Below are 24,105 nucleotides of genomic sequence, written 5' to 3' on the forward strand. Positions count from 1 at the left end.
ATTACAGCATCTCAGCAGTTTCAGGTCACCTTGATCACACCCAAACCCCTGTAATCTTTCAAGGTTTTAAGTTATGAGTCATGTAGGGATATAAAGCCATTTTTTCCCCAACAAGCAAGTAGTTCAGCTCTTGCATTCTGTACACACAATAGTTGTAGGATTTAATAAAATGCCATCATTGACATTACCAGAATTTGAAATGGAAAAGACACCTTAAACCCCAAAACTCAACCTCTTTGGGAAGAATCAAGTTCTTAGACATAGGCTGAAGATGTGTTGGATTCTGAGAGTAAGGAAGGTTTAGTTTCCCTCTCCTGAACAGCAGAAATGAGAGGCTAACTACAAAAGCACCAAAGACCATATTAAGAAACAACCCCTGTGCTGAGGTTACCGCAGCAGATTGTGCTGGTTCAGTCTCTGACACAACCCTGCTGAGTGACTAAAGCGCTAGAGGTAAACGTGACGCACATTAAGGGCACGCCAACTCCTAGCCTAAAGAGAAGGCGATACAATAAACCCCTGATTTTCATTAATCCTCCAGATCTAAGCACAATAACAAACTACCTGAAAGGAAATAGCTTGTCCTTGTTAACACCTGCCCGTCTTTCTTTGGCATCTCTGCACCATATTTCTCCTGACACCAGCAGAACAGGTTTGCTGGAGGCTATTCCAACGCTATCCAACAGCAAACAGGTATCTGATGGCCTGGAGTTTCACATGGCAACCTGTTCTCTCTCTGGGGGAACATCTGCTTTCAGCTATGTCATCATTCAGCCTTTTAGCTAAGCAAAGCATCCAGGCTTCCCCTGTAGCAAACAGAAAGGCACAGGTGCCTCCCAAATTATCTTTATCAGAAGTACCAGTGTGCAGATGAAGTCTTGCTTGCAAAGCTGAGGAGCACAGACCGAGACATCTAACTTCTCCTTGCCTAGGTCAAGACAGGTCACTCCTACCCCAGGAGCAATTCAGGGGCAAATTCAGATTTTTCTTCAGTGAAGCACATCAAATTGACATTTTCAACATCTCTAAATTCCCTCTTGTGGAAAATTCAGTCCCGTCAGCTTTAAACTAAATGGGCACTGACACCAAGCTAAAAGCAAGCTCAAAGGGAACTTTCAGACACACAGATATATTTTATATATATATATATACATATATATATTCCCACCAGTAAAGTAATCACCACTCTGAAAAACACAGGTTAGAAATTTCAGTTAGTTTTATGAGCCTGAAGGTTGCCAACCTGTTGCATTAGTGAGCCAGGTGATTAACGGGCTGGGAAAGGTGGCCACGTGCCAGCATACCAAGCTGATTAGCTCAGTCAACTGGGCTGCAGCCCTCTCCAAAAGGATATAAGGCAGAGGGGTACTCCAGCTCCCAACTCTGGAAGATCTCTGCCCATCTGCCATCTCACCTCATCATCCTCTGCTCTTGCCACCAGCAAACAATCACACAGAAGTCAGTTGGCACTAGGTCAGGAGGACTCGCTAAGGGTGTTGGTGCTGCTTCTGCCACTATGCCTGTAAACCGAAGCAGCTTCAGCTCCATGTCCATGTCCTGCAGCAGTGGTGGAGGCATAGGACAGATAAGTGGTGGTTTTGGCAGCAGGAGCCTTCACAACCTAAGGAGAAGCAAGAGGATTTCCATGAGCGGAGAGTATTTCTCTGTTAAACCAGGATACAGTTACGGGTTAGGTCACGGTGGGTTTGCTTACAGGGCTGGTGGAGCTGGGTTTGGATTTGGAGGAGGATGCGGCCCTGGAGGCATTCAAGGGGTCACAGTCAACCAAAACCTCCTGGCACCTCTTAACTTGGAGATTGACACCAACATGCAGAGAGTGCGTCAGGAGGAGAAGGACCAGATCAAATCCCTCAACAACAAATTTGCGTCCTTCATTGACAAGGTAAGATGTGTTTCTCTTCATCCAGCCTGGCATGTTTGTCACTGCAAGTACAGTGGGATCAGGATTGATCTCCATGTTATAAGCTAGCTTCTAAAACCTCAGTTCTAAATCTTAATGCTCAGGAATTTGTTTGGCTCACTACCTCCGTAAACATAACGTCACTCTGTCAGAGCTTGTAGATAGTCTGGGTATAGAGCACACTATATTTGCAGGTTTCTTTGCAGTTGAATACTGTTCCTGGTTTCCAAATTTTCCTATCAGTGATATCACTATCTAAAGTCCACTTTACATTACATGAAATAGAATGAAAACAACAACAAAACCCCTCGCATTAAAGCTCACTTCTCATGAAAAGTGAGGCAGTTTTTAAGCTGATGGTTCTGAATGCTTTAAACTGCTACGATGGGTTTCAGGTGCGGTTCCTGGAGCAACAAAACAAGGTACTGGAAACCAAATGGAGCCTCCTGAAAGACCAAAAAGTTGTGAAAAATAACATTGAGCCTATGTTTGAAGTGTACATCAGCAACATGAGGAGACAGCTTGAGGCTCTAGGAGGGGACAGGCTGCGGCTCAGCTCTGAGCTGAAGGCTATGCAGGATGCTGTTGAAGACTTCAAGATCAGGTAAGCAACACACACACAAAAGAAAGAAACCCATCCAGTTTTTCTTCATTCTGTCCTCTTTCTGGATGAGCTAAAAGACCCAAGGCAACCAAAAACTGTGAAACCTCAGAAAGGACTAACATGACTTAGTTCCCCTCACTTTAGCTGCATATAAATAGCAGCAGCAGCACTCTACACATTACATGACATATGCTTTTTTTTTTTTTAATATCCAAGCACTCTGAATACTCACTTTTCTTATTGATGTGAGTTCCTTTCCAGGAGAGAAAATCTTCCGAAAAAGAAAGATCAATTTTAAGTGTGTGCTTAATTGTTTCTTTGTCTCTCTTTTATTAAAAAAAATAATAATAATGCTAATTAATATGGATGTACTGGGTAGTTCTAGCACTCCTGAAAGCCAGGAGTTAATTTCCACCCTGTGGAAAGTCACTGAAGTCTCTGCTGAGGGATTCAGCTCAGCTCATTAACTCTTTAGGCTGTTTGGATGAGAGGGAACACCTCCTCCTCTCTTTGCACTTTGGAAAAACATCTATCAAGCCTTAGTGTCTGCTACCATGCCCATGAGGGATACACTGCTTAATGGACGTGAATAAGTAAGGAGCTTAAATTGTCAATCTGGAACCAGAAAAACGAGAGGCAGAGCTAGGAGCAGGCTGCAATTCAAAACAAGGACGCACATTCTGCCAAAAACCCTCTGCTCTGCCCTTCTTGGGAGATCACGCGTCTGACACTTTCTGCCACCTTTACCAATAGTGCCTCTAGCCTAAAACAAGCATTGGAACAGAAATGACTGCCTTGGGGCAGAGAAATCATCCGGCACGGTCTACTTTCAGGCCTCTTTTATGGTTCCCTGTGACTTCAGAAACAAAACGCTTAGTAGAGAAAAATTCTGTCCTATGTCAGTTTGGCCATTCTAGACCTCAGAGTCTGCTAGAAATTAGCCAGCTGGAATACATTTTAGGATGGGATAAGTATCTTTTTCCATCAGCTACAGAAGGAAAACCCAAAACATCCAATTTCCAGGTAGCTGAGCAGGGAAGAATCCCTGCCATAAGCACAATAATGCTGTTGATTACATGGGTCAGAGAGTTTCCTCCTTCCATTCTTCTCTCAGGACCACGGTGAAAGCAATGTTAAACTTTGAAAAGCAATGCCTAACATTAGCACAGTCTGCAGCAGCAGAGATTGCTCAGACGAGAGAAGATCTTTGTGCTCACCATGGCTTCAGACAAGAAATTCTTTGAAAAGTAAAGGTCACGTCTTGGAAGAGGCTCAGGCTTTCATGTTCTACCTGCATTTGACATAAAGTGGCAAGTATTCCTTCTGGCTCCAGATCAGGGAATCTCTGGGCAAAAGCTCAATTACATCACACACCTCAGCACTTAGCTGAGGTCATCATCACCTTGCATTGTGGCAACAACACCTGCACCTACCAGGGGGATGTCACTGCTTCTGTCCCCTAGCAAAAAACCAAATTTGCTAGGCATTTGTTCTCCTTGCCTGTAAATTTTTTTATTTTATTTTTTTACACTTTGTGGATCCTAAATTATTCTTTCTAATGCCTTACTCTTTGGAGTCAAATATTAATCAATTCAGTAATTAGAAATTAGACATATGCCAAATTAATTTTCTTTTTCTACATGGGTAAGAGCTCAGAGACCCACAAATCTATACAGAGGCTAGCACTTAATGGCAATGATTTTAAGGGTTGGACATTCCTGAGAAGAAATCTGAAGCCCTTCCCCCACAAAAGGGTCATGAAAGGCTAATGTTTTTATGAGCTGCACAGACTCCTTCCTTTGAACTCTTGCCTTTCATCTCCCGTACCTAATTCACTTCGTTTGAGCCGGGCACCACTCCATGGCCAGCGCCGGTTCTCATCCTTCCCCAGGAGCGGGATGCACGGCACTGCCGAACCCAACCTCGGCTCTCAGCCGTCCCCAGCCCTCCCGAAGCTACCCCGGGAGCTGGCGTCAGAGATCCCCCGATCTCGGCTCTCCGCACCCCGGCCCTCCCGAAGCCACCGCGGGAGCTGGCATCGGAGATCCCAGCTCTTCTGACTAAGGCAGGCGCGGCGGCGAGCTCAGCTCCGGCTCCACCCAGCCCTCCCGGCCTGAGAAAATTTGGGGAGTACAAGGCTCCCATTCACAGCGAAAACGTCAGGGAGGATAAAACGTGCCTTTAATGAAGGCCTGCAGCTTTTCTAGATGGCCTCCTTCCACCACCTAGCCCAAGGGTGCTGTCTTTCTATCACAATCGGTGATATATATATATAATAATAGACATAATATATGCACCGACACAGCAAGGACAGACGTGCATTACCAGGTAGCTATTTATGTTGTTTTCTCCCAAGATCTACGCACGGGCTCTAAAAGCCCCTGGGAACAGACTCTATTCTCTCCACCAGCGCCCTACATGAATGGGTGGAGGAGGGATTTCCATACCCCCGTGGCAGACAGGGAGGTTGGGAGCTGTAAAGCAATGCTCGTCTCCCCTTCCAACAGGTACGAGGAGGAGGTCAACAAGCGCACGACTGCGGAGAACGACTTCATGTTACTCAAGAAGGTGAGGCCAACAACAAAGAAGGGACACAATTTTTAAAGACAAAATGCATTTGAATGCAAATGACCCTTTTTAGCCAGCAATGCCAAGCTGGGCAAAGCACTTAGCAAATGTGTAGTCATCCCTCCTTGAAGATGAAACACCCAATCGTGCCAGTGTGTCAGTCCTTGGCAATAGCTGATTCTTGTTTCAGGCCCCTCATCCAAAATCCATGTGAGCTGTGATCTCCAAGATACAAGATCAAACCTGGGTCATCCATACCTTGCAGTCACTCTGCTGGATGCTCTGCCCCTTTGCACAGGCCAAGTATGGGAAATCCAGTGGCTTCTGATATGTCAAAAACTGCTTAGGTCTATGGATATCCCCATTCTCAGAGGAAATGTAGAATGCAAGAAAAAAAAAGGGGGGGAAGAAATCAGTTTGATCAGTTTGCTCTTTGCTCTGTTTAAAGGCACAGAGGTCAAGAAACTCCCAGTCCTGGTTTGTCCCCTGAGGTTTGCATGAATTGACAACTGGTCTTTGTGCAAGGGAGCAGGTAGGCAAGGTGTGGTTTTCCATCTCCATTGTCATGGTTCCAGGATGCAGACGCTGCCTACATGAGCAAGGTGGACCTGGGAACCAGGGTGGATGCACTGACGGATGAGATTAACTTCCTGCGAGCTCTCTATGAAGCAGTAAGACTTTGTCAGATTTCCTTTTTCTGCTATTTCCCCATTTTCCTGCTACCAACAGCATCAAACAGGTCCAAAAGAGATATTCAGAGCTGCAGTTCCCTCCCACCCCTACCACTCTACTATGCATAATCTCTAGGACAAGCACTGGGGTCAATATTTGGGCCTGAGTGCAGATGTTGTTGGACTTACAGGAGCTGTCTCAGACGCAGTCACAAATCTCCGACACCTCCGTGGTTCTGTCCATGGACAACAACCGGAGCCTGGACCTGGACAGCATCATCGCAGAGGTCAAGGTGCAGTACGAGGACATCGCCAACCGGAGCCGGGCAGAGGCCGAATCCTGGTACCAGAGCAAGGTGAGGATGTGAAAATTAATCAGGTGAGCTAGAAAATTATTGCTTAGCATTTCCCAAAGGCTATTTTATATGGGAGAGTGCAAGCAGATAGAACTGTGGAGTAGGGTGCAAAATCAAGTCAATTTGGATAAGATTTTGAGGTTTTTGTATATGCCATTTTGAGGAGAGGTAGAGGAGAATAAAGAGAGATGGAAGGAGGAAGGCAATATGCTGAAGTTCATGAGGACGAGCTTTTACTGAGTACAGAAAGAGACAGAAGACCCAGTCGAGAGAGGATCAGAGCAGGGTCAGCCCCTACCAATGAGTTCAATGACTTTTCGTTGGTGTCTCATGTCCCTGCCCTTCTCAGTATGAAGAACTGCAGCTCACTGCTGGCCAGCATGGGGCTGACCTGCACAACACCAAGGTAGAGATCTCAGAGATGAAACGCGTGGTCCAGCGGCTCCACTCGGAAATTGACAGTGTGAGGAAACAGGTACGGTGTGCAGCACCCCTCCAAATGTGGGAGCACCTCCAACACTTTGTGCTCTTGCGAGGATGCCTGGATATTGGGGTCCAAACCCACCGAGGGGTCACCAGACACACTTCTACTTCTTGCAGTGTGCCAGTCTGCAGACAGCCATCGCAGATGCTGAGCAGCGTGGGGAGCTGGCCCTCAAGGATGCCAAAGCCAAACTGGCCGAGCTGGAGGATGCTCTGCAGAAAGCCAAGGCAGACCTGGCCCGGCAGCTGCGCGAGTACCAGGAGCTGATGAACGTCAAGCTGGCCCTGGACATCGAGATCGCGACCTACAGGAAGCTGCTGGAGGGCGAGGAGAGCAGGTGGGTGGCTCCTCGTGCCCCTGCAAACCAAATAACGTCTAAACCCATAGATATTTTCACATTTATCTGCAACAAGAAAGGGAAGGGCTACAAAACTCCAGGAGCAGTGAGCTTTAGGGAGGGCTGCACTCCCACACATTGCAGCTTTGCCAGCAGAAGACATAAGCAAAGTCAAACACCTTTATTTATACCAGCTGGTTCCACAGAAGAGGGATGGGAAAATCCCATCCTTGGAAGCTCAGTATTTTGCACTGAGTAATTTTTGCTTCCTTTCTGCAGCAGCTGCAGCTTAATGCACTGCAAGCATATCTCAACTGATTTAATTACTACTGGATATTCATTAGTCTGTGTTTGATACCTTAAGCGGTGGTTAAACTTTAACTCTCGCTGTTTCCTAAGAAGTGAATATTACTCTCAGGGTTTGATCTCTGAAAGGGGTATATGTTGCTTCAGCTCCACGAGCAGGTCTGTGCCATTTTGCATCAATGAGAATGAGTCCCAGACCACTCTGCTATTTAACAGCACTGATGCCAAACTGTTGTTTGAACCTGTCCTAAATAACGAGCCCTTTCTTCTCTGTCCTCTCTTCTAGGCTGGCTGGAGAAGGCATTGGTGCAGTGAATATTTGTAAGTAATCTGGCTCTGAATAGATTGAGTATTCATCGAGTTGTGCCTTAGATGTACCTGGGCCTGTCGATAACGCAATGAGAATAAGTTATGCAGCTATTAGCTACCAGCACAAAAATGGAGTATATGGGTTTTGCAACTCTTTGCAAGGCTGAGGTGGCCAAGGAGCCTGATGCATCTTTTCTCTGGCCAACTCTGAACTTGAAAGGTTTTATACATTAAGACTGCTCCAGGACACTCCAGAGTCTAAGGCCATCTCTGCTAAAGGATAGAAAGAAAAGCTAAAGAATAAGATATGTGAAATACAGGCAGTGGTAGACTGTGCAAGGAAAACCATCCATACGTAACTGCAGACGTTGAAGTTCCCTCGTACTATCCCAAACAAACTAACCTTCTCCCCTGTGGTTTCCCATCACAGCTGTGGTCTCATCCGGGAGCAGCTACGGAGGTGGGACCACACTGGGGCCAGGCTTCAACAGCAGGCTTGGCCTGGGGGTCGGCAGTGCCAGCGCCAGCAGCGGGAGCTGCCTGGCTGCAGGATTCAGCTCTGGTGCTGGAAGCAGCTCCAGCATGAGGTTTGTGTCGAAAACCACCACCAAGAAGAGCTATCGGAGCTAAGTCACAGCAGCACCCAGCTCCCCTGGAGCAGAAGAGGTTGAGCACCACCTCCTGCTGCCAGCACAGAGCTATTAACAGCATCCAAAGAGCCGTGCTTATCGCGTTCCCACTAGGGGAAACCATACTCCCAGCACTACTTCCTGGATCGGCAGAGAGACATCTCCAAGTCCACTTAATTCCTTTGCAGAAACTCTCCCCCAGCTGACCAGAAGCCCAGCACTGCTTGGCAATGAGTAATCAGCCTTCATATTAATGGGTGCCATTGTTAGAGCTCAGCTTGCAGCGTCCCTCAGGTCCCCTTGGCTCTGGTGCCCTGGTGTAAATCCGGAGTAGATGAAGGACTTGGATTTACACCAGTGTACATGAAAGCAGAACCGGTCTCTTCACCTGCTCACGACAGAAACCAGGAGGTGTGCCGAGACCACAGTCTCTTATGTTCCCTCCTGATCAACCCTGCTCCCTGCTGTTGTGCTTGCTCTCCCCAGGGGCTTGCAGAACTGAGAACAAAGCATCTTTCAGCAAGAAGCAGTTGCTCCATTTCCCAACTTTCTTGCTCTGCTGTCACTTCTCTATCTGCTCCAGGGCTCTCCAGCTCTACCCACATCCAACAATGCAACCTTCATTTTCCAGAGGTGAAAGGGCTCTTCATAGTAATTCCTCACCCACCCAGTACGTGTAACTCGAGCCAGAAGAGCACGAAACCCACAGGCTGCTATATGCTGCACATAACCCACTTGTCTCAGCAGCAAATCAACCCCTCCACCAGTCAGGGAACTCAGCCTAGAGACAATAACAGCACAAGGGTTAAAAACGCAAGAAAACATCTGTTGTAGTGCCTTTGTTCTTAGCTTCCCCCCCAACTTTTTATGGAAGGGGGAGGGAGGCAAAGAAGAGGGTTAGAGAATTACATGCCAAAATGTAACCAGCCAGTTTCCTCTCAGCTTCTGCTCCTGCTGAACTGTTTTGAGTTTTATGAAATTTCTCCAATAAACTGCAATCAGCCTTACTGTGAACAGTGTGGGTTTTATCTGTCCTTGTAAAATTCACTTAAAAGTACAGTTTTAAAATAAGGTTTAAAGACGCGCCATAGGCACCCTCTGCCTCTCAGCGCCTTCCCTTATCCTGTTCCCTGGTTCAGTCCTGGGGCGGGGGGGACAGGGACGGGATGCTAAGTGCATTGGAGAGGGGTCACAGCGCAGCAATACCCAAGTGCTTTGGGAGGTTTTCCAAGCTGCACAGCCAAACAGAGCAAGACCAGAAGGTGGGGCTGGTTTCGCCTGGCTGTAAATACCTACATCAGATCCAATCAAAGGACAGAAACAGACACTTTGGGGTCAGATGAATCGTCCCCCACCACCTCCTTACATAGGACCGAAAGGGCTCTAGGCAGTTGGCTGATGATGCCATTGCAGGAACGCTCCAAAGAGCTGTTTTAAAGTTGGGAAAGATGGATCCCACGCACACGAGCTAAACTTCTGGAAAGGCTGGTTCCACACCTGCAGCTTGTGCTGTGTGTTAGCATCGCTGCGTGCTCCCACAGCCAGAGCTGTGCCTTTGCCCAGCTACACTGACCTGCAGAACGCAGGCAATGCAGAGCTCCTGCTGCTCATTCCTAGTGCCCTGCATGGAAAACAGGAGGGATTTAGCTCCAACCCCTCCATGGAATGGCCAAAAGAGTAGCCAGGCCATGGGCTAAATGAGGATGCGATCCCAGGACAGTGCGATGCTCTGGAGCTGAGGTTTCTGTTGGGTCAGCAGATCGAAGCCGGGCTGGCTCAGACAAGCTGGTGGTTCTGAGCTCAGGTCTGTAATTAAAAACCTGAGAGAGAAAGCAAGAAAAGAAGCCAACATCACTTCTTCCATTTCATGGTAGATGCCAACTATCACATACAGCAGCTGTTCTCCAGCATCCAGGGCCCAATCATGAGAGATGCTGAGCTCTCTCAACCCCTTTTAGGCTGACACCCAAAGAGTGCTTAGCACATACAACTCCCACACAGCTTTACCCTAAAATGTTGCCCGGCTAAATAAGGCAGGCCAGCTTTCAGGCTTGCATGCATGAACTTCTCTCTGATCCTCTCCATGGAGCAGAACACGTTCTCAGGCCATGATGAATGCCAAGAAAATCAGATAAAAGCAAACGCACCTTTAGAAAAGGCTGAGAAATTCAGGGCTAAGCCCTCACTGTTATCCTACTGGAGGCTAAAGAATTAAGAAGGTTTCCACCCATGGCACACAGCCCTTCAATATTTTGGGGAAGATGGGACTGAAAATACCCTATTTCATTTTATAGAAGAGACTTGCATGCTTTTCTTTTGTCCTCATCACTCTGCACTGCACCCACCTCCTTTGCTAATATATGTATATTCCAAAATTATATTCACGGGGGTTTGCCAAGCAAATTCACAAGAAAGCAGTAGCCAAACCCAGTTCTGCTGTAAGCTAATCCGTACATAGGACACTTCTCTTGGCGGGATCAGTGCACTCACTCCACCACCATCTCAATGTATTCAGCCTTTGTCTTTGGTTTCTCTGGCTGGTACAAAGGTCTGAGCTGGAAAATTTTTCATCCATGGCTCTCTCCTGCTCTCACACCCATCTTTGCTGCAGCTACTTTCTCCCTGTAGTCACAGGCCAGCAGAACCCTAGCACAGGTCCATCTCCTGTTCCAAGGGAATTAAAAGATTGTTCTTGAGGCTAACAAAATCACAGAGGTCAAAGGATAGAAATAGAAGCGTAAATTATAGAATTAGGTTCAAAAAAGGTGCAACTCTGGCTAAAGGTTGATGTAATAGCAAACTGAGTTGGCCCGTCTTTAGATACCTATGACATTCCCAAGAGTTCAACTCAAATTCTTCTTTTCCCCTGATGTAAAACAAAGCAGTGCTCCTTTTTGTACTCCTAGTGCCCTGCACGCATCAAATGATTGGTTAAGCTTCTCTCTTTCATGCTTACTATAAAAAAAGAGGTTTGCAAATGCAGTTTTTATGGGATCAAGGATTCCTCCCTTTCAAATTAGAAACACAGCCTATAACTGAACAATAGGGGTGCGTTTAAAAGCAGCTCAAGTCACTAGTCTGCAAACCTATGACTTGTGTCAACAGTTGGTTTCCATGGGGAGGTTGAGCATTTGGAGGTGGTGGAGGAGGATTAGATCCATATTCTTGCTTAGGCTGAATAACCAGGAGCAAAACTATTGGTTTTCTTCCCCTCGAAAGTATGAAGAGGAAACTAATAGGCAAACGTGTGCAGGGAATGAGTTTGTTATGCTCAAAAAGGTAAGAGCATTTCAGACCAACTCAATCTCTTTTTCCAGGCTTTTGGTATGAACAGCAGCCAATATTGCTAGAAAGACAGCAGGTGAGAGACTGCCTCTCCCTCTCCAGAGACTCTAGAGGGACCTAAAGGCCAACTTTTGTGAAGATTTAATTAGAAGAGTTGAATCCCACCTTAAGTGAGTCAGTTCCAGTTCAGCATGGTCTTCTGGGATGTTTGTATACCCCAGCTGGTCAAGACCTTTCCTTTTCTTCTCTGTCTAGCAATTTTTATCTTGTGCCTACAATGATGAGAGAAGCAATCAATTTAATAACATGGTAAAACTTATGTCCTTGAAAAGAACAGCACTAGGAGTTTGTAATGCCATCGCGTGCTGGCATTAAAGAGAATGCTCTTTCAATTCATAAAACCTTCTCTGACGCGCTTCAGGACATGGATTGTGCCTACATGAACAAAGCTGAGCTGGAAGCCAAGGTGGAGTCCCTCTTCCAAGCGGTAATGGCTTTACTTTTTCCTTTTCCTCCACCTCATGTCTCTTGAGGAGGATCATGGAGTTCGGCTCCCACAACCCATCACTTAAGTTCAGGGAGATTTTTGGTGTTTCACGTTTCAAACTAACACTCCGGATTTCAAAGGCATTACTGTTGCATTGGGCAAAATCCTAAGGAATCTGTTTCAACTTGACGGCAGAGGCAGAAAACGGAGAGCTTAAAGCAGAAAATCCTTTGGGTTTCTGCAGTGAGCCTCAAGTCAGGGTACACAGAGTAGACATCTCCTTGTATCCATGCCATGGAAATATACTGGGAAAGCACTTGTGGTGCAGACAATTGGTAATCTTCCTGTTGCCCCTAGGACACTGCTCAGGTTGTGCCATCCCAGATACCTCTGTTATTGTGCAAATGGACAACAGCTGAGGCCTGGACATGGGTAACATCAATGATGATGCCAAAGATCAATACATGGACATTGCCAAAAGGAGCTGGGCTGACACAGAGTCCTGGTCATACAGCAAGGCAAGTTGTGATGGATGCTCACAAAAGTATTTATGCCCCACTTCTGCTAAGAGCCATGCTTCTTCAGATTTCCTAATTTGGGTTGAACGGGATTTTTGAAGGTCTGTTTGTTTTCTTAGCCACCTGCTATGTTTTCCTAATGTGTGATACATCGTCTGCTAACACCTTCACACACAGAGCTGCTACTGGGTAAATGAGTCATTCGTGTCCACCAGTGACAAAAGTTTTGGCCTTAAAGCTCAAGATCCGGGACTGCGGTCCCAGAATCACATAGCAGTTTCATCTCTGACTCATCTCCCTACTCTGGTATTTATTTTCATTGCATTTTCTCTCTCCTCAGTATGAGGAACTGAGAGAAGCCACTGGCAAACATGACAACAGCTTGCGTAACTCAAAAAATGAAATTATGGAGCCGAATTGGGTGATTCAGAGACTAACTGGAGAATGTGAAAACACCAAAGCCCAGGTAAGGATGACTCAGGGACAATAATGTGCCAATCACAATTCCCAGGCTGTGGATTTCCAAAACTCCTCCGCTAGAGAAAGGGAGTAATTAACCCAGTTTTGATGAAATACATGTCAGCTGCTTGACTCTCAGACTTGCTGATAATACAGAGTACAGAACAAAACAGTCTATTACTGCTACTAATAATTGAACTACCATCTGTATGGACCTGCAGCAAGAAGACAACACACAAGCCAGAGAGAATTGTCCTAGAGTTGGAGGTTTATCTATAGAGTCTGAAAATATGACGAAGTGCGGGTGGATGAATGCACAGGCAGATTCAACATCTCTGAACTATTCAATGCACATGCAAGTAAATTGCACTAATGAAAATCTCCTACCTGCAGAGATGCAAACTGGAAGGAGCCATTGCCGAAGCTGAGGAGCAGGGGAAAGTGGCCTTCAAGGATACAGAATGCAAACTATCCAAGCTGAAGGCAATGCTGCAGAAGGCGAAGCAGGGCATGGCCTGGCAGCTATGCGAGTACCAGGAGCTGATGAACGTCAAGTTGGCCCTGGACATCGAGATCGCGACCTACGGGAAGCTGCTGGAGGGCGAGGAGAGCAGGTGGGTGCTGGCACAGCCCTGCAAGAGGCTTACAAGGAAGAAACAGTAATGCACCTAAGTCCACCAGTCCACCACCACCTTTCACAGTCTGCTTGATGAGCTGCCACCATCTCCGTAATTGCAGCAAACCCCCCTGAAACCCAATGTACCTGGAGGTGACACTTTCCAAAGTACTTTGCAGCCTTTATGGGCCCAAATGCCTTGCAAAGTCAAAAGCTCCCAAAGCACTCAGGCACTTACCTTTGCCCCCAAGACCTTGTGTGAATAAGGATGATAACATCATATCCCTAATCCCATAAAAAACAGGAAGAAAGAGAAGACAAAAACCTGTAGGTTTGTTTCCCCAGGGAATCACCCAAACATCTAATTCTAAACCTGCTCAAGCCAATTTGCACTACTTGGTTTAACTGAGCTAGCTCAAAACATCTCGTTGTTTTTTTTTTGTTGTTGTTGTTATTTTGTTCTTGTTTTTGAGTAAATTCAACAACATTTGCTTTTTCCTTTTGTACTGGAGAATCTGTAACTTTATCCAGTGCCCCTCTCTCCTTTTGGGATGGGCAGCCTGTGAGGCCAGCCCTCCCACAACCCCTGTCCTCAGATTTCTGACCGAAAGTGCTCTAAGTTGCATTCAGTGCTACTTGTCTCACTAAAATGAGAAAGTGTTTCCTGGGATGAGGGAAAAAGTGGTATTCAGACAATGGAGAGAGAAGAGATGCCACCATGGAGCCATTAAATACATCCACAGTCCAAACTGGCAATCTAAACTGGAGCAACGAGGTCTGGCACAGGAGGATTGAGGACAGCCTAGAATCGTAAGATTCCCTCTAGATCTCCTCATGCACCATCCTTGTAAAGACCTCTCTGGGCTCTGGAGTCGAGCTGTCCAGCAAGGATAGTAATTTTGGCTTGCAATTGCAACCAACCACTGAATAGGGAAGGGGAAAAATGCAGTAAACAAAACTAAACCATTCGTTTGAAACTTCCACCCTGCCCCTACCAAACACGCCGCCCTCCCACACGGTGACGCTGGCCCTGACGCTATCCCTGTCCTTCCAAGGCCTTGGACACGATGCACACACGTGTGAGCAGCAAAACCAGGAAGAATCTGAGCCCTGACGCCACAATGAGGGCGCTCACCCAACGTAGGAGGCAAAGGACCAAGCCTGGCCCTGCCCCAAAGCAGGTGGGAACCCAACCTCAAAGCTGAGCAACGAGGGGAGGAGAGGTTGGGTTGCTGAGGATTTGGCCAACAAGAGCATCTGCTAAAGCTACCACGTTCCAAACACAGGTCTCAGTTTCAACTGATCAGCAATCCCCCCCCAATAAATCACCAGGTTGGATGATTTGCAACAACCCGCAGAAAAGTCACCTCTTCTGAGAAATACAGTTTGTCCCAAAGATCTTTGTCTGGCATCGTGTTACCTTTTTATAGGCAAACCCAACAAAACATAGTTGTTTACCACTAACCTGCCTGCAAGATTTTGTTCATTAATTCTCAATGAATTCAAATTTATTACTGATATTATTTAGTAAACATCTGGTTGAATCACATTCTCCTTCAAAGCTCTTACTTGCAAGCTGAGGTACCAGCAAAATGTAAATATCTCCTTTGACAGGGAAACACTTTACATTTTGAAAGGTACATTTTAAACCTATAAAAAGGCGAAGGCGGAATTTTTACACCTCCAGGAAACATCCAGCAGAACTTGCCTGCTTTTTACCGCTCTTACACAAGACCTAAATATGGCCCCTCTGACTTAACACCACTCTTCAGACCTCGATGGGGCAAATATGCTGCTTTCTCTGCTGGTAAGCACAACGTATGCTAAGTAGCTCAAACTCATTGCATCGTAAACATTTTGTGGAAGTTTCATGTAGCCTCGCCCCATTTTCCGCCCAAATAAAAGGAAGAAGGTGCTCCGCTGCGGTCAGAGGGAACTGCACCTGGGAATCTGCTGCCAGCACATCGCCTGCACCCATCCCTCTCCCACCAGTGACCATGTCCTGCCGCTCCTATGGCATCAACTCCGGCCGCGCCGCTCGGAATTTCAGCTCGTCCTCCACCGCTCTGCCCCGGCATCGACGTGGCTTCAGCAGTGCCTCATGGCACTGGGGTGGTGGCGCGGACCCCCGCGGGCTAGGTTACTTCAGCACCAGGAGTCTCAATGGCGCTGCATCCTCCAGGCCCAGGATAGCTGTTGGAAGATGTCCTCCTCCGAGATGTGGATATGGCTTTGGTGCAGCCAGCGTGGGATTTGGCTACCGAGGTGCCGGCTTTGGCTACAAGGTCAGTGGAGTCTCCAGGCCGCGCTCCATCACACCCATCACCATTAACGAGCAACTGCTGCAGCCACTCAAATTGGAATTTGATCCCAACATGCAAACAGTGAAGTATCAAGAGAAGGAGCAGATCAAGACCCTCAACAACAAATTTGCTTCTTTCATTGACAAGGTGAGCAGAGAAACCCTCCCCAGCTCCAGTTTGCAGGCACAACGGTCCAAGGGAGGTGTCTAGCATGTAATGGGCAAGAAATCTTTGTAACACAACTCTTTATAGACATTGAGGGCAACTTTCAAAGTTGAACACCAAGGTGTTCAACAAGCCATATAGTCTTACTGCCATCAGGGAAGCTTTGATGTACTGGCACTATTGATCTGATCTCTAGGCCTGACTGCAGGGAGGGAACAAGCTGAGAATGGCTTCATCAGCCTTCCAATTCCTTCCCATGTGCCTCCACATTTTCCTAATTCGTTGCAAATTTTCCCTTTCTGGAAGCATTTAGGTTTTTGTGCATCTCCACATCAGTTACCCAGAAAAAGCACATGCACAAAAGAACACTGGAGTAGGATACACTGCATTCAAGTGTACCAGGAGCAGGACCATGCATTTCACGGCTGTTGCGTGGACACTGGCTCTCACAAGCACTTAACCCTCATCTCGTTTCCTGTTTTGCTTTCTGGGATTCAGGTTCGACTACTGGAGCAACAGAATGAGGTGCTGGAGACCAAGTGGAGCTTTCTGCAGGGTCAAAAACAATGCAGGAATATCATCATGCCCATGCTTGAGGCTTATATTGGTAACTCAAGGAAGCAGTTGGAAGCACTGGGGCGCAACAGAGTCCTGTTAGAAACAGACCTGAAAGCAGCGCAAGAGGCTTTGGAAACCAACAAGAAAATGTAAGTGAAAAACAGAAATATGAGTGTAAGGCTCAAAATGTTATTCTAGGTTCATAAGCAGGCAGAGATCATGAACTTTTCATGATAGTACATAGTTCCCAGAGAACCTGTAGGTAGGCGGAGAGATCTGACAGCATCCTAGTATATAAAACAAAGTCCCAGTTTATGGAGATGGAGAAAACAGGATGTGTCTCTTCCAGGTTCTCTGTCTCTTTCCTAATTCAAGGAATTAACATGTAGAATAGTTAAGCAACTGTTTTCTGGTGCAGAAGTTGAACCAAAACAGTTCTGCTGCAAATCTGTAAAAACACCGAAACCTCTCTGAAAACGTTTGCTTTCCCATGGGCTAAGAAACAAGAACAAAGCATCCCAAATCATCTAGGGAAAAGTTTAAAAAAAAATAGGAGGAGTTTCATTTCTTGAAATAAGGCCTGCAGAATCCCAAACAAGGATGTAATTGCACTGAACTCAATCTCCCATTTTCCCACGCAGGTATGAAGATGAATGCAGCCAGCGGATCTGCGCTGAGAAAGAGTTTATTGCCCTGAAGAAGGTGAGCAAGGGGCCATTTGAACCTTCCTCCCCAGGTTTGAGTCTTTGGGATGCACGCAGAGATTTATTTCCCAAAAACAGCACACAAAACAAGTACAAACAGGAGCTGGTGCTCAGGTTTGCTTGAACTCAAATCAGCAGCAACTGTGTAATTGGGAGCTGGCGCACCGTCATGGTACCGGCACCATGGTCCCTTACCCCAAGGGTAGCCCCGAGTCTGCTCTCACTAACGAACTTCCTTCTTCTCTCCCCAACACAACTTCAGGACGCGGACTGTTTTTTCTTAAACAAAGCAGAGCTGGAGGCCAAGGTGGAAAGCCTGAAAGAAGAGGTTGACTTTCTGAGAATGCTCTACGAAGAGGTAAGAAGCCTCCCTACCGCTGCCGTTGTTTGCCAAGAAGCCACTGCTTGCATTTCACAGTCCGATCTTGAAGCTGTTTGTCCCATCAGAAAGGGGAAGAAAGGGTAATGCAGGGCAGAGGTCATTCCTCGCAGTGAACGGGGAGACCCAGAAATTCATCTCTGCTTGGTCACCACAAAGGGGGAGCAAGTTGCATGATGTGCATGACACACCAGTGAGGGGCTGCACTGGGAGCACAGCAGAACCAGCATCTCACTGTCACCACCAGGAAACCCACCAGCTGCAGACTCAGATCTCAGATACTCAGGTGGTTGTACAGATGGACAACAGCCGAGATCTCAACCTGGACAGCATCATTGCTGATGTCAAGGCTCAGTACGAGGACACTGCCTGCAGGAGCCGGGCAGAAGCAGAAGCCTGGTACAAAAGCAAGGTGAGAAAAACTGCCAGAGGGAGGGTTCGGATGCGATTTCTCTCTTAAAAACCAGAGAAACACCCCCAGGCTCCTAATATGCTCTTATTTAACTCAAAGTATGTGTTTTCTGAGATACACAACAATGTCTTTGGGACTTTTTTAGTTTGAGGAGCTCCGAGTCACTGCAGGCAGAAACGCTGATAGCCTGCGAGAGACGAAAAAAGAAATAACTGAGCTGACACGGATAATCCAGAAAATGAACGGAGAAGTCAGGAGTGCCAAGGACCAGGTGAGCACACCCAGGTGTTTGTTTCACCAGGGCAGGGCTTAGTGATGACGAATTGCTGTTCCAAGTGGGCTCCTGGCACAAAATTAAATGGTGCTGTAACACCCTGCAAAGGATGCTCAGTAGCCAGGACTTCGCTGTTCTGGCTGGGGCTGCATTAAAGCCCAACTCAGGCACTGCCTGAAGGCAGCTACAGTTACAGCATCCCATCCCCTGCGAGCAGCACAAGGAAGCATTGAAACTGCACATCCAGCTCCCTCAAACCTCTGCCGGGGAGGACTGCGTGTCCATCTTACTGCTGGGCTGAATGCACAACCAGACTTTAAATACACCTCTAGATAATGCATTATGTTTGAAAATACCAAGAGACATTGAAGACTGACCGTGTCTCGCTCCTTGCAGCGCTGCAAACTGGAAACTGCTGTGGCCAATGCTAAGCAGTGTGGAGAAACATCCATCAAGGATGCAAAGTGCAAACTCTCTGAGCTGGAGATAGCTCTGCAGCAAACCAAGGCAGACCTGGCCCGGCACCTGCGCGAGTACCAGGAGCTGATGAACGTCAAGCTGGCCCTGGACATCGAGATCACGACCTACAGGAAGCTGCTGGAGGGAGAGGAGAGCAGGTGAGTGACAGACACCAGCAGGGCTGGACAAGCTACTTTAGACCCATGTGTCAAAAGGGGCGGGAAAAAAAAAAAGCAATGGTCAGAGCTATTTTGCTATTTCAGAGCTGCCGTGCTGCAAGTCAGCCTCGCAGCCCCAGTGCAGCTCTTCCCATCAGTCCTACCGCACCTCCACTGGTGCAGAGAGAGTCCTGCTGCCTCCGCACCGCGGGAGAGGATAAGGAGGGTCAGGCTCACAGGTGAGGCTAACAGGGCTTTGCATCTGAAGACAGGTCAATAATGGATAACCTTTTCCCACTCTCTACAGGCTTCGTGCAGAAGAAGGCCTCCCCGTCAACATCTGTAAGTTGGAGCATTCAACTTCTGCCTTTCCTCCAGGAATCCCCTAGGCTGAAATTCAGTTTTGCTTTGCCTTTTGCAGCTGTCTGCCATTCCCAGGGAGGTCTCGCCTACAGCCCAGAACCCAGTTTTGCCGGCACCCAAGTGTCTGCCAAGAGAAGCTCGTGCAGGAACGGCAGTGTGAGCCGCAGCGCAGGGGTCTGCGGTGCAGCAGTGGGCTGCGGTGAAGCTGTACGGAGTGGGAGCACAAGGAGCTCCCACGTGAAGCTCATGTCCATGACCAAGTCAGCCAGGAGCAACATGTAAAGAGCTGCAGACGAATGGCAAGGCTGGAAACAAAGCGACATGCACGGCAAGAGCCGGCCAGCGCCGGAGCACGTGCACCCAGCTCCCCCACTCCGCACACCCATTTTCTATGCACGATACAAAAGGCAAAGAGGGCTTTTCTGTGCTCAGGAATCATTCCCATTATGCAGTTCAAACACGATGCCTTTGGGGTAGTTCCCTGGTCTTCCCACAGATTCCAGGATCAAAATGAAGTGTGAGACAGGACAGCTTCTACCTATGAGCATTTTCATTAGGGCTTTACTCAGCTTTATTCACTTGTTTTAGCAGCTCCCACCCTAGATCAACCCAGTTATATCAGCTGGCCTTTTAGCTTACAGATACACCCCTGGCATCAGCAGAACTCACCCAAAACTGCCTGGCTTGCATATTCCCTACACATTGTACCAATCCCATTCAACATTTGCCCCAGAGGATAGATTTCAGTGGCTGCTGCTGTTTGGAGGCAGTTTGCTTCATCCTCGCATTACATATTTTGAAACTAATCCTCAACTTTCCTTTTCCTTCTGTTTTTCTAAATGGTATGGCTCATCTGATGCCGTAAATACCATCTTAACTGAAGGGCCTGGGCACCAGAGTTTGCTATCAGGTATGAAAGGGGCTGATCCATCACAAGGTCTGGCCCTCCTCTGTGATCTTGTTCATGGGATTCAGACCCAATCTCAAACACATCAGACTGGTTTCAATCACCTTTCCAATCTTTCAATACGTAGCAAAGGAGACTGCCTGTGTAAGTATATTTACCCCGCTTGAAATTTGGGAAAGAAAGAGGATGCAGTGAATTATTTCTAATACCATGCATTTAGTCAGCAATGCTCTTTAATGGCTTTTATCCTAGTTTTAGTCTCGCATCTCCAATAAATTGACATAGCAACAACCAGCACGTGACTGCTTCTTTTTGGGGAGAAGAAGGGTTAATTTTGTCTCTACTCCAAGTTCTCAAATGAAGGATGTTGATCTGTTAGCATGGGTCCAGAGGAGGGCCGTGAAGATGATCAGAGGGCTGGAGCACCTCTCCTATGAAGTAAGGCTGAGAGAGCTGGGGCTGTTCAGCCTCCAGAAGAGGAGGCTCCGGGGTGACCTCTTTGCAGCTTTTCAGTACTTAAAGGAGGCTTATGAAAAGGATTGGGAGCAACTCTGATCAATCAGGTAATGACAGGACAAGGGGGAATGGTTTTAAACTAAAAGAGGGGACATTTAGATTAGAGGTTAGGAGGAAATTCTTCACTCAGAGGGAGGTGAGGCACTGGAACAGGTTGCCCAGAGAGGCTGTGGATGCCCCATCCCTGGAGGTGTTCAAGGCCAGGTTGGATGAGGCCCTGGGCAACCTAATTTAGTGGGTGGCATCCCTACCTAGGGCAGGGGGATTGGAACCAGATGATCCTTGAGGTCCCTTCCAACACGAGCCATTCTATAACTCTATGAAATGTCAAAACTTAGAAGGGTCTCAAGCAGGCAGAGGTCAACCCCTCCATCCTCTGGTAAAACCCTCCCAGCCCCCCTCCATCCTCTGGTAAAACCCTCCCAGCCCTTCCTTCCAAACCCAGGGACTGCACATCGCTGCTCTCCCGTAACCCTCAATGCGCCAATTCTCCATGCACAGCTGCAGCTACGCAGGGAGGAGGTTTAGAAACCTCTCTCCAAAGCACCACTGAGAGAAAGGCAGAGATCTCTTCTTCCCTGTGCCCACATGCAAGGAGCGGGAGCCATTCCACCCAACGCTGAGTGTTTACGATCCAGCTGGCTGCCAGCAAGGCACAAGACACGGGCGCTTCCTGGGTTAGATGTCTTCATTAAGGCAGGGTGGAGCACCAAACAATTTTCCTCCCAGGAACTCCCCAGGTGAAAATAAAACAAAAACACCACCGTTTAGAGGGCACTGACTAAGCAAAGACGCTCTAGCAGTTTGTATAAAGCTAATTGAAAACTTTTCATTACTACTATCGGTTCCTAAATCCCCTTAAACCCATCACTGATTGCCCCGAGGTGCCCAGGAACACTTCAAAGCCAGACACCAGCAGCTGCTGGGTGGTTTTACACCTCCTTGTCCTCCCTCTCCTCCTGGGAGCAGTCCAGGCCCTGCTCAGCTCTCCATCAGCGCACAGCATCATTGCAGCAACCCCCAAGCTGAGCAGAAACAGCTCCCAGGCCACACTACACACATCTCCCCAGGCTGCAGGTGCTCCAGTGCTAGAGCACAGAGCCCCCACCACCTCCAGGGAGAGCCTGGAAAGCCTCTTAGCCTCACTGCTGTGTGGGGGGTTGACCTTTATAACCTCATTAAGCCATTTAGGCTCCCAGTCAATCCAACGAGGCTTCCCAGGCGCACCAAAGTCTCCCCAGGATGAGAGCCCCCACCTCACCCCTCCGTGCCTGGTGGAGCTACAGACTCAGCCCAGCCCATAATGATTTTGTGCCATTTAATTCCCTTTAAACACGAGGTAAAAATTTCAATCAACCTCAGAACAGGGTTTTAGCTTTTGTAGTTGCTGAAAAGCTGATAGAAAATGGGAAGCAAATGCAACTTAAATGCTGGGGAACTTGAGAAAGCTCCCCACCACCTGCAGCCTTCTTCCCAAGCCCTATTGTATCCAAATCCTCACCCTTCCCCTGCTTCAGTTTCCATAAAGACAATAACAGAACTTACCTCCTCTGTAAAACCCCCGACATCTGTGGACAGACCGCATCACTGACGATCTCAGTCCCGTTATTGCAGCGACACATCCACAATCACATCCCGGTGGTGCAGCAGCACTGCACGGGGTAGGCGGACGGTGGGAGGCTGTGTCCTGCAACACAGCCCCGAAGGAAACCCCCGGATGGGGAAACACGGCGTTCAGCTGGGCCTCTGAACTGGAGAGGGAACATCAGGGCAGCTCACTAGGAGAGGAGAAATGCAGAGGCTGAGAGCAAGCAGAGGTGGCAGAAGCACTCAAAGGAGCATTTGCATAAAGTATTAGATAAAAAAAAGTGTAAAGTATGCTTAAATATTGTAAATATATTTAAATATTATGCATTTTGCCCTGCAGAGAGCAAGAGACAGAGGCTGAAGCACTCTCAGCTTTAGCAGAGATAGCTGGGCTTTATAACTGCACAGAAACCAGCAACACTGTAAGAAGGAAAAAAGCCATTTCACTGCTTTTGTGAGCTCAGAAAGCTGCCAGATGCTGTTGTACGACTGGAAAGAGAAACTACAACTGACTGCCCACATGAAATGTCAGCTGGGCATCTTTCAGATCAGTGAGTAAAGCACATGCACGGAGCAACCTCCCCAGCCGTTAACGTCCTTGCAGCAGGGCAGAGCTTTTAATCACAGAATCATAGAATATGCCGAGTTGGAAGGGATCCGTAAGGATTATCGAGTCTAACTCCCAGATGTTTAACAGACAGGACAATCACTGCAAAGGGCTTTGAGGTGTTTCAGCTACGGAGCTGTACTGTGGAAATCACACAGCCGAGTATAAAAAGGCAGATGGGATCCTTGATCGTGTCGCATTACCTGCCCTAATCACAGCAGCAGGGAAAGCAGGCGAGGAGGGATGTCTTGGCTGCACCCTACCCCAGGGCACGAACAGAATGCCCTGAAATGGCACCTCGATGGTAGGAGGACTCGCTCATTTGAGGAGGACTTTTGCCCTCTGCAGTTGTCTTTTGCGCTCTGTTGGGCCCAATCTTTGCTTTGACTCATCTATTTGCAAAGTTAAACAAACTTTAGCTTTTCCTGAGTTCCCTGAGCCCCGATTCACAGCACCTCTGTGAACCACAGCAGCTTGCTGGGGCCACTCCAACATCCGGACCAGGCACGTTCCCAACCTCGCAGCCCCACACCAACAGGAACACCCTTTGTGCATGATTTTATGCACATTTCAGGTGCTCATTATCCTTCTTAATCACTGCTGCAAAACAGCGAGGCCAAAAAAATCCTTCTTTGTGGGTCATGTGTTGCTCAGCCTGGCAGCGGCAGCGCTGCTACTGGCTCCTTGGCAGAGGGCTCTGCCATGGGGGGGGTGCCAGCAGTTCGTGGGTGACCTCTGTCTCCTTCTGGAAGTACAGAAAACCTCACTTGTTGCAAAGCTGCTTCTCAAGCAGAATTATTTCTTCTGAATCCAACAAGAGACTCAGGAGACGCCAGGTTTTGCACTAACTCGCGGCATGCCAGCATCCCCTCTGAATAAGAGATTAAACTTGGACCAGCTCCTCTTGCGACTCCAGACTGAGCCAAGGCCAGACCCACAGAATGAGCAAAAAGCACAACGTGCATCCATCTCCACAGACTCACACTTCACAGCATTTTCTTGAGCATGCAGATGCCCTTTTCCCCAGCACTACTGTGCAGCAGGTGTCGTTCTGCAACAGAGATGGAGCCCTGCTAATCTCCTGTAACGCTGAGAGAGACCCTCGATTCCCCACTAAGTATCACAGAGCCTTGCAAAAGGCAGCACATGGTGTCATCTCCTGC

General features: G+C 47.7%; 2 protein-coding genes across 2 annotated transcripts; both read left to right on the plus strand.

The window, feature by feature from the left end:
- The first annotated feature begins 1,429 nt into the window (after positions 1-1,429).
- Positions 1,430-8,186, plus strand: LOC106048699 (keratin, type II cytoskeletal 5-like). Its single transcript, XM_013200767.3, has 9 exons — positions 1,430-1,903; positions 2,317-2,525; positions 5,033-5,093; positions 5,669-5,764; positions 5,956-6,120; positions 6,470-6,595; positions 6,721-6,941; positions 7,534-7,568; positions 7,987-8,186. The coding sequence occupies exons 1-9, from the start codon at positions 1,517-1,519 to the stop codon at positions 8,184-8,186; spliced, it is 1,500 nt and encodes a 499-aa protein (XP_013056221.3). The 5' UTR covers positions 1,430-1,516.
- Positions 8,187-15,547: 7,361 nt separating this feature from the next.
- Positions 15,548-18,966, plus strand: LOC106048682 (keratin, type II cuticular Hb4-like). Its single transcript, XM_013200745.3, has 7 exons — positions 15,548-16,000; positions 16,517-16,725; positions 17,218-17,278; positions 17,543-17,638; positions 17,907-18,071; positions 18,217-18,342; positions 18,742-18,966. The coding sequence occupies exons 1-7, from the start codon at positions 15,548-15,550 to the stop codon at positions 18,964-18,966; spliced, it is 1,335 nt and encodes a 444-aa protein (XP_013056199.2).
- Positions 18,967-24,105: the final 5,139 nt, after the last annotated feature.

The sequence above is a fragment of the Anser cygnoides genome, chromosome 32 (genome assembly GCF_040182565.1).
Source record: "Anser cygnoides isolate HZ-2024a breed goose chromosome 32, Taihu_goose_T2T_genome, whole genome shotgun sequence".
NCBI classification, from domain to species: Eukaryota; Metazoa; Chordata; class Aves; order Anseriformes; family Anatidae; genus Anser; species Anser cygnoides.

What these genes read in the sequence shown, in the direction of transcription:
- LOC106048699 (XM_013200767.3), top strand. Translation starts at nt 1,517, where the DNA reads ATGCCTGTAAACCGAAGCAGCTTCAGCTCCATGTCCATGTCCTGCAGC. An exon ending in GTTGAAGACTTCAAGATCAG is followed by an intron (nt 2,526 to 5,032) that starts GTAAGCAACACA and finishes CCCTTCCAACAG; the next exon opens with GTACGAGGAGGAGGTCAACA. An exon ending in TGCGAGCTCTCTATGAAGCA is followed by an intron (nt 5,765 to 5,955) that starts GTAAGACTTTGT and finishes TTGGACTTACAG; the next exon opens with GAGCTGTCTCAGACGCAGTC.
- LOC106048682 (XM_013200745.3), top strand. Translation starts at nt 15,548, where the DNA reads ATGTCCTGCCGCTCCTATGGCATCAACTCCGGCCGCGCCGCTCGGAAT. An exon ending in TTGGAAACCAACAAGAAAAT is followed by an intron (nt 16,726 to 17,217) that starts GTAAGTGAAAAA and finishes TTTCCCACGCAG; the next exon opens with GTATGAAGATGAATGCAGCC. An exon ending in TGAGAATGCTCTACGAAGAG is followed by an intron (nt 17,639 to 17,906) that starts GTAAGAAGCCTC and finishes TGTCACCACCAG; the next exon opens with GAAACCCACCAGCTGCAGAC.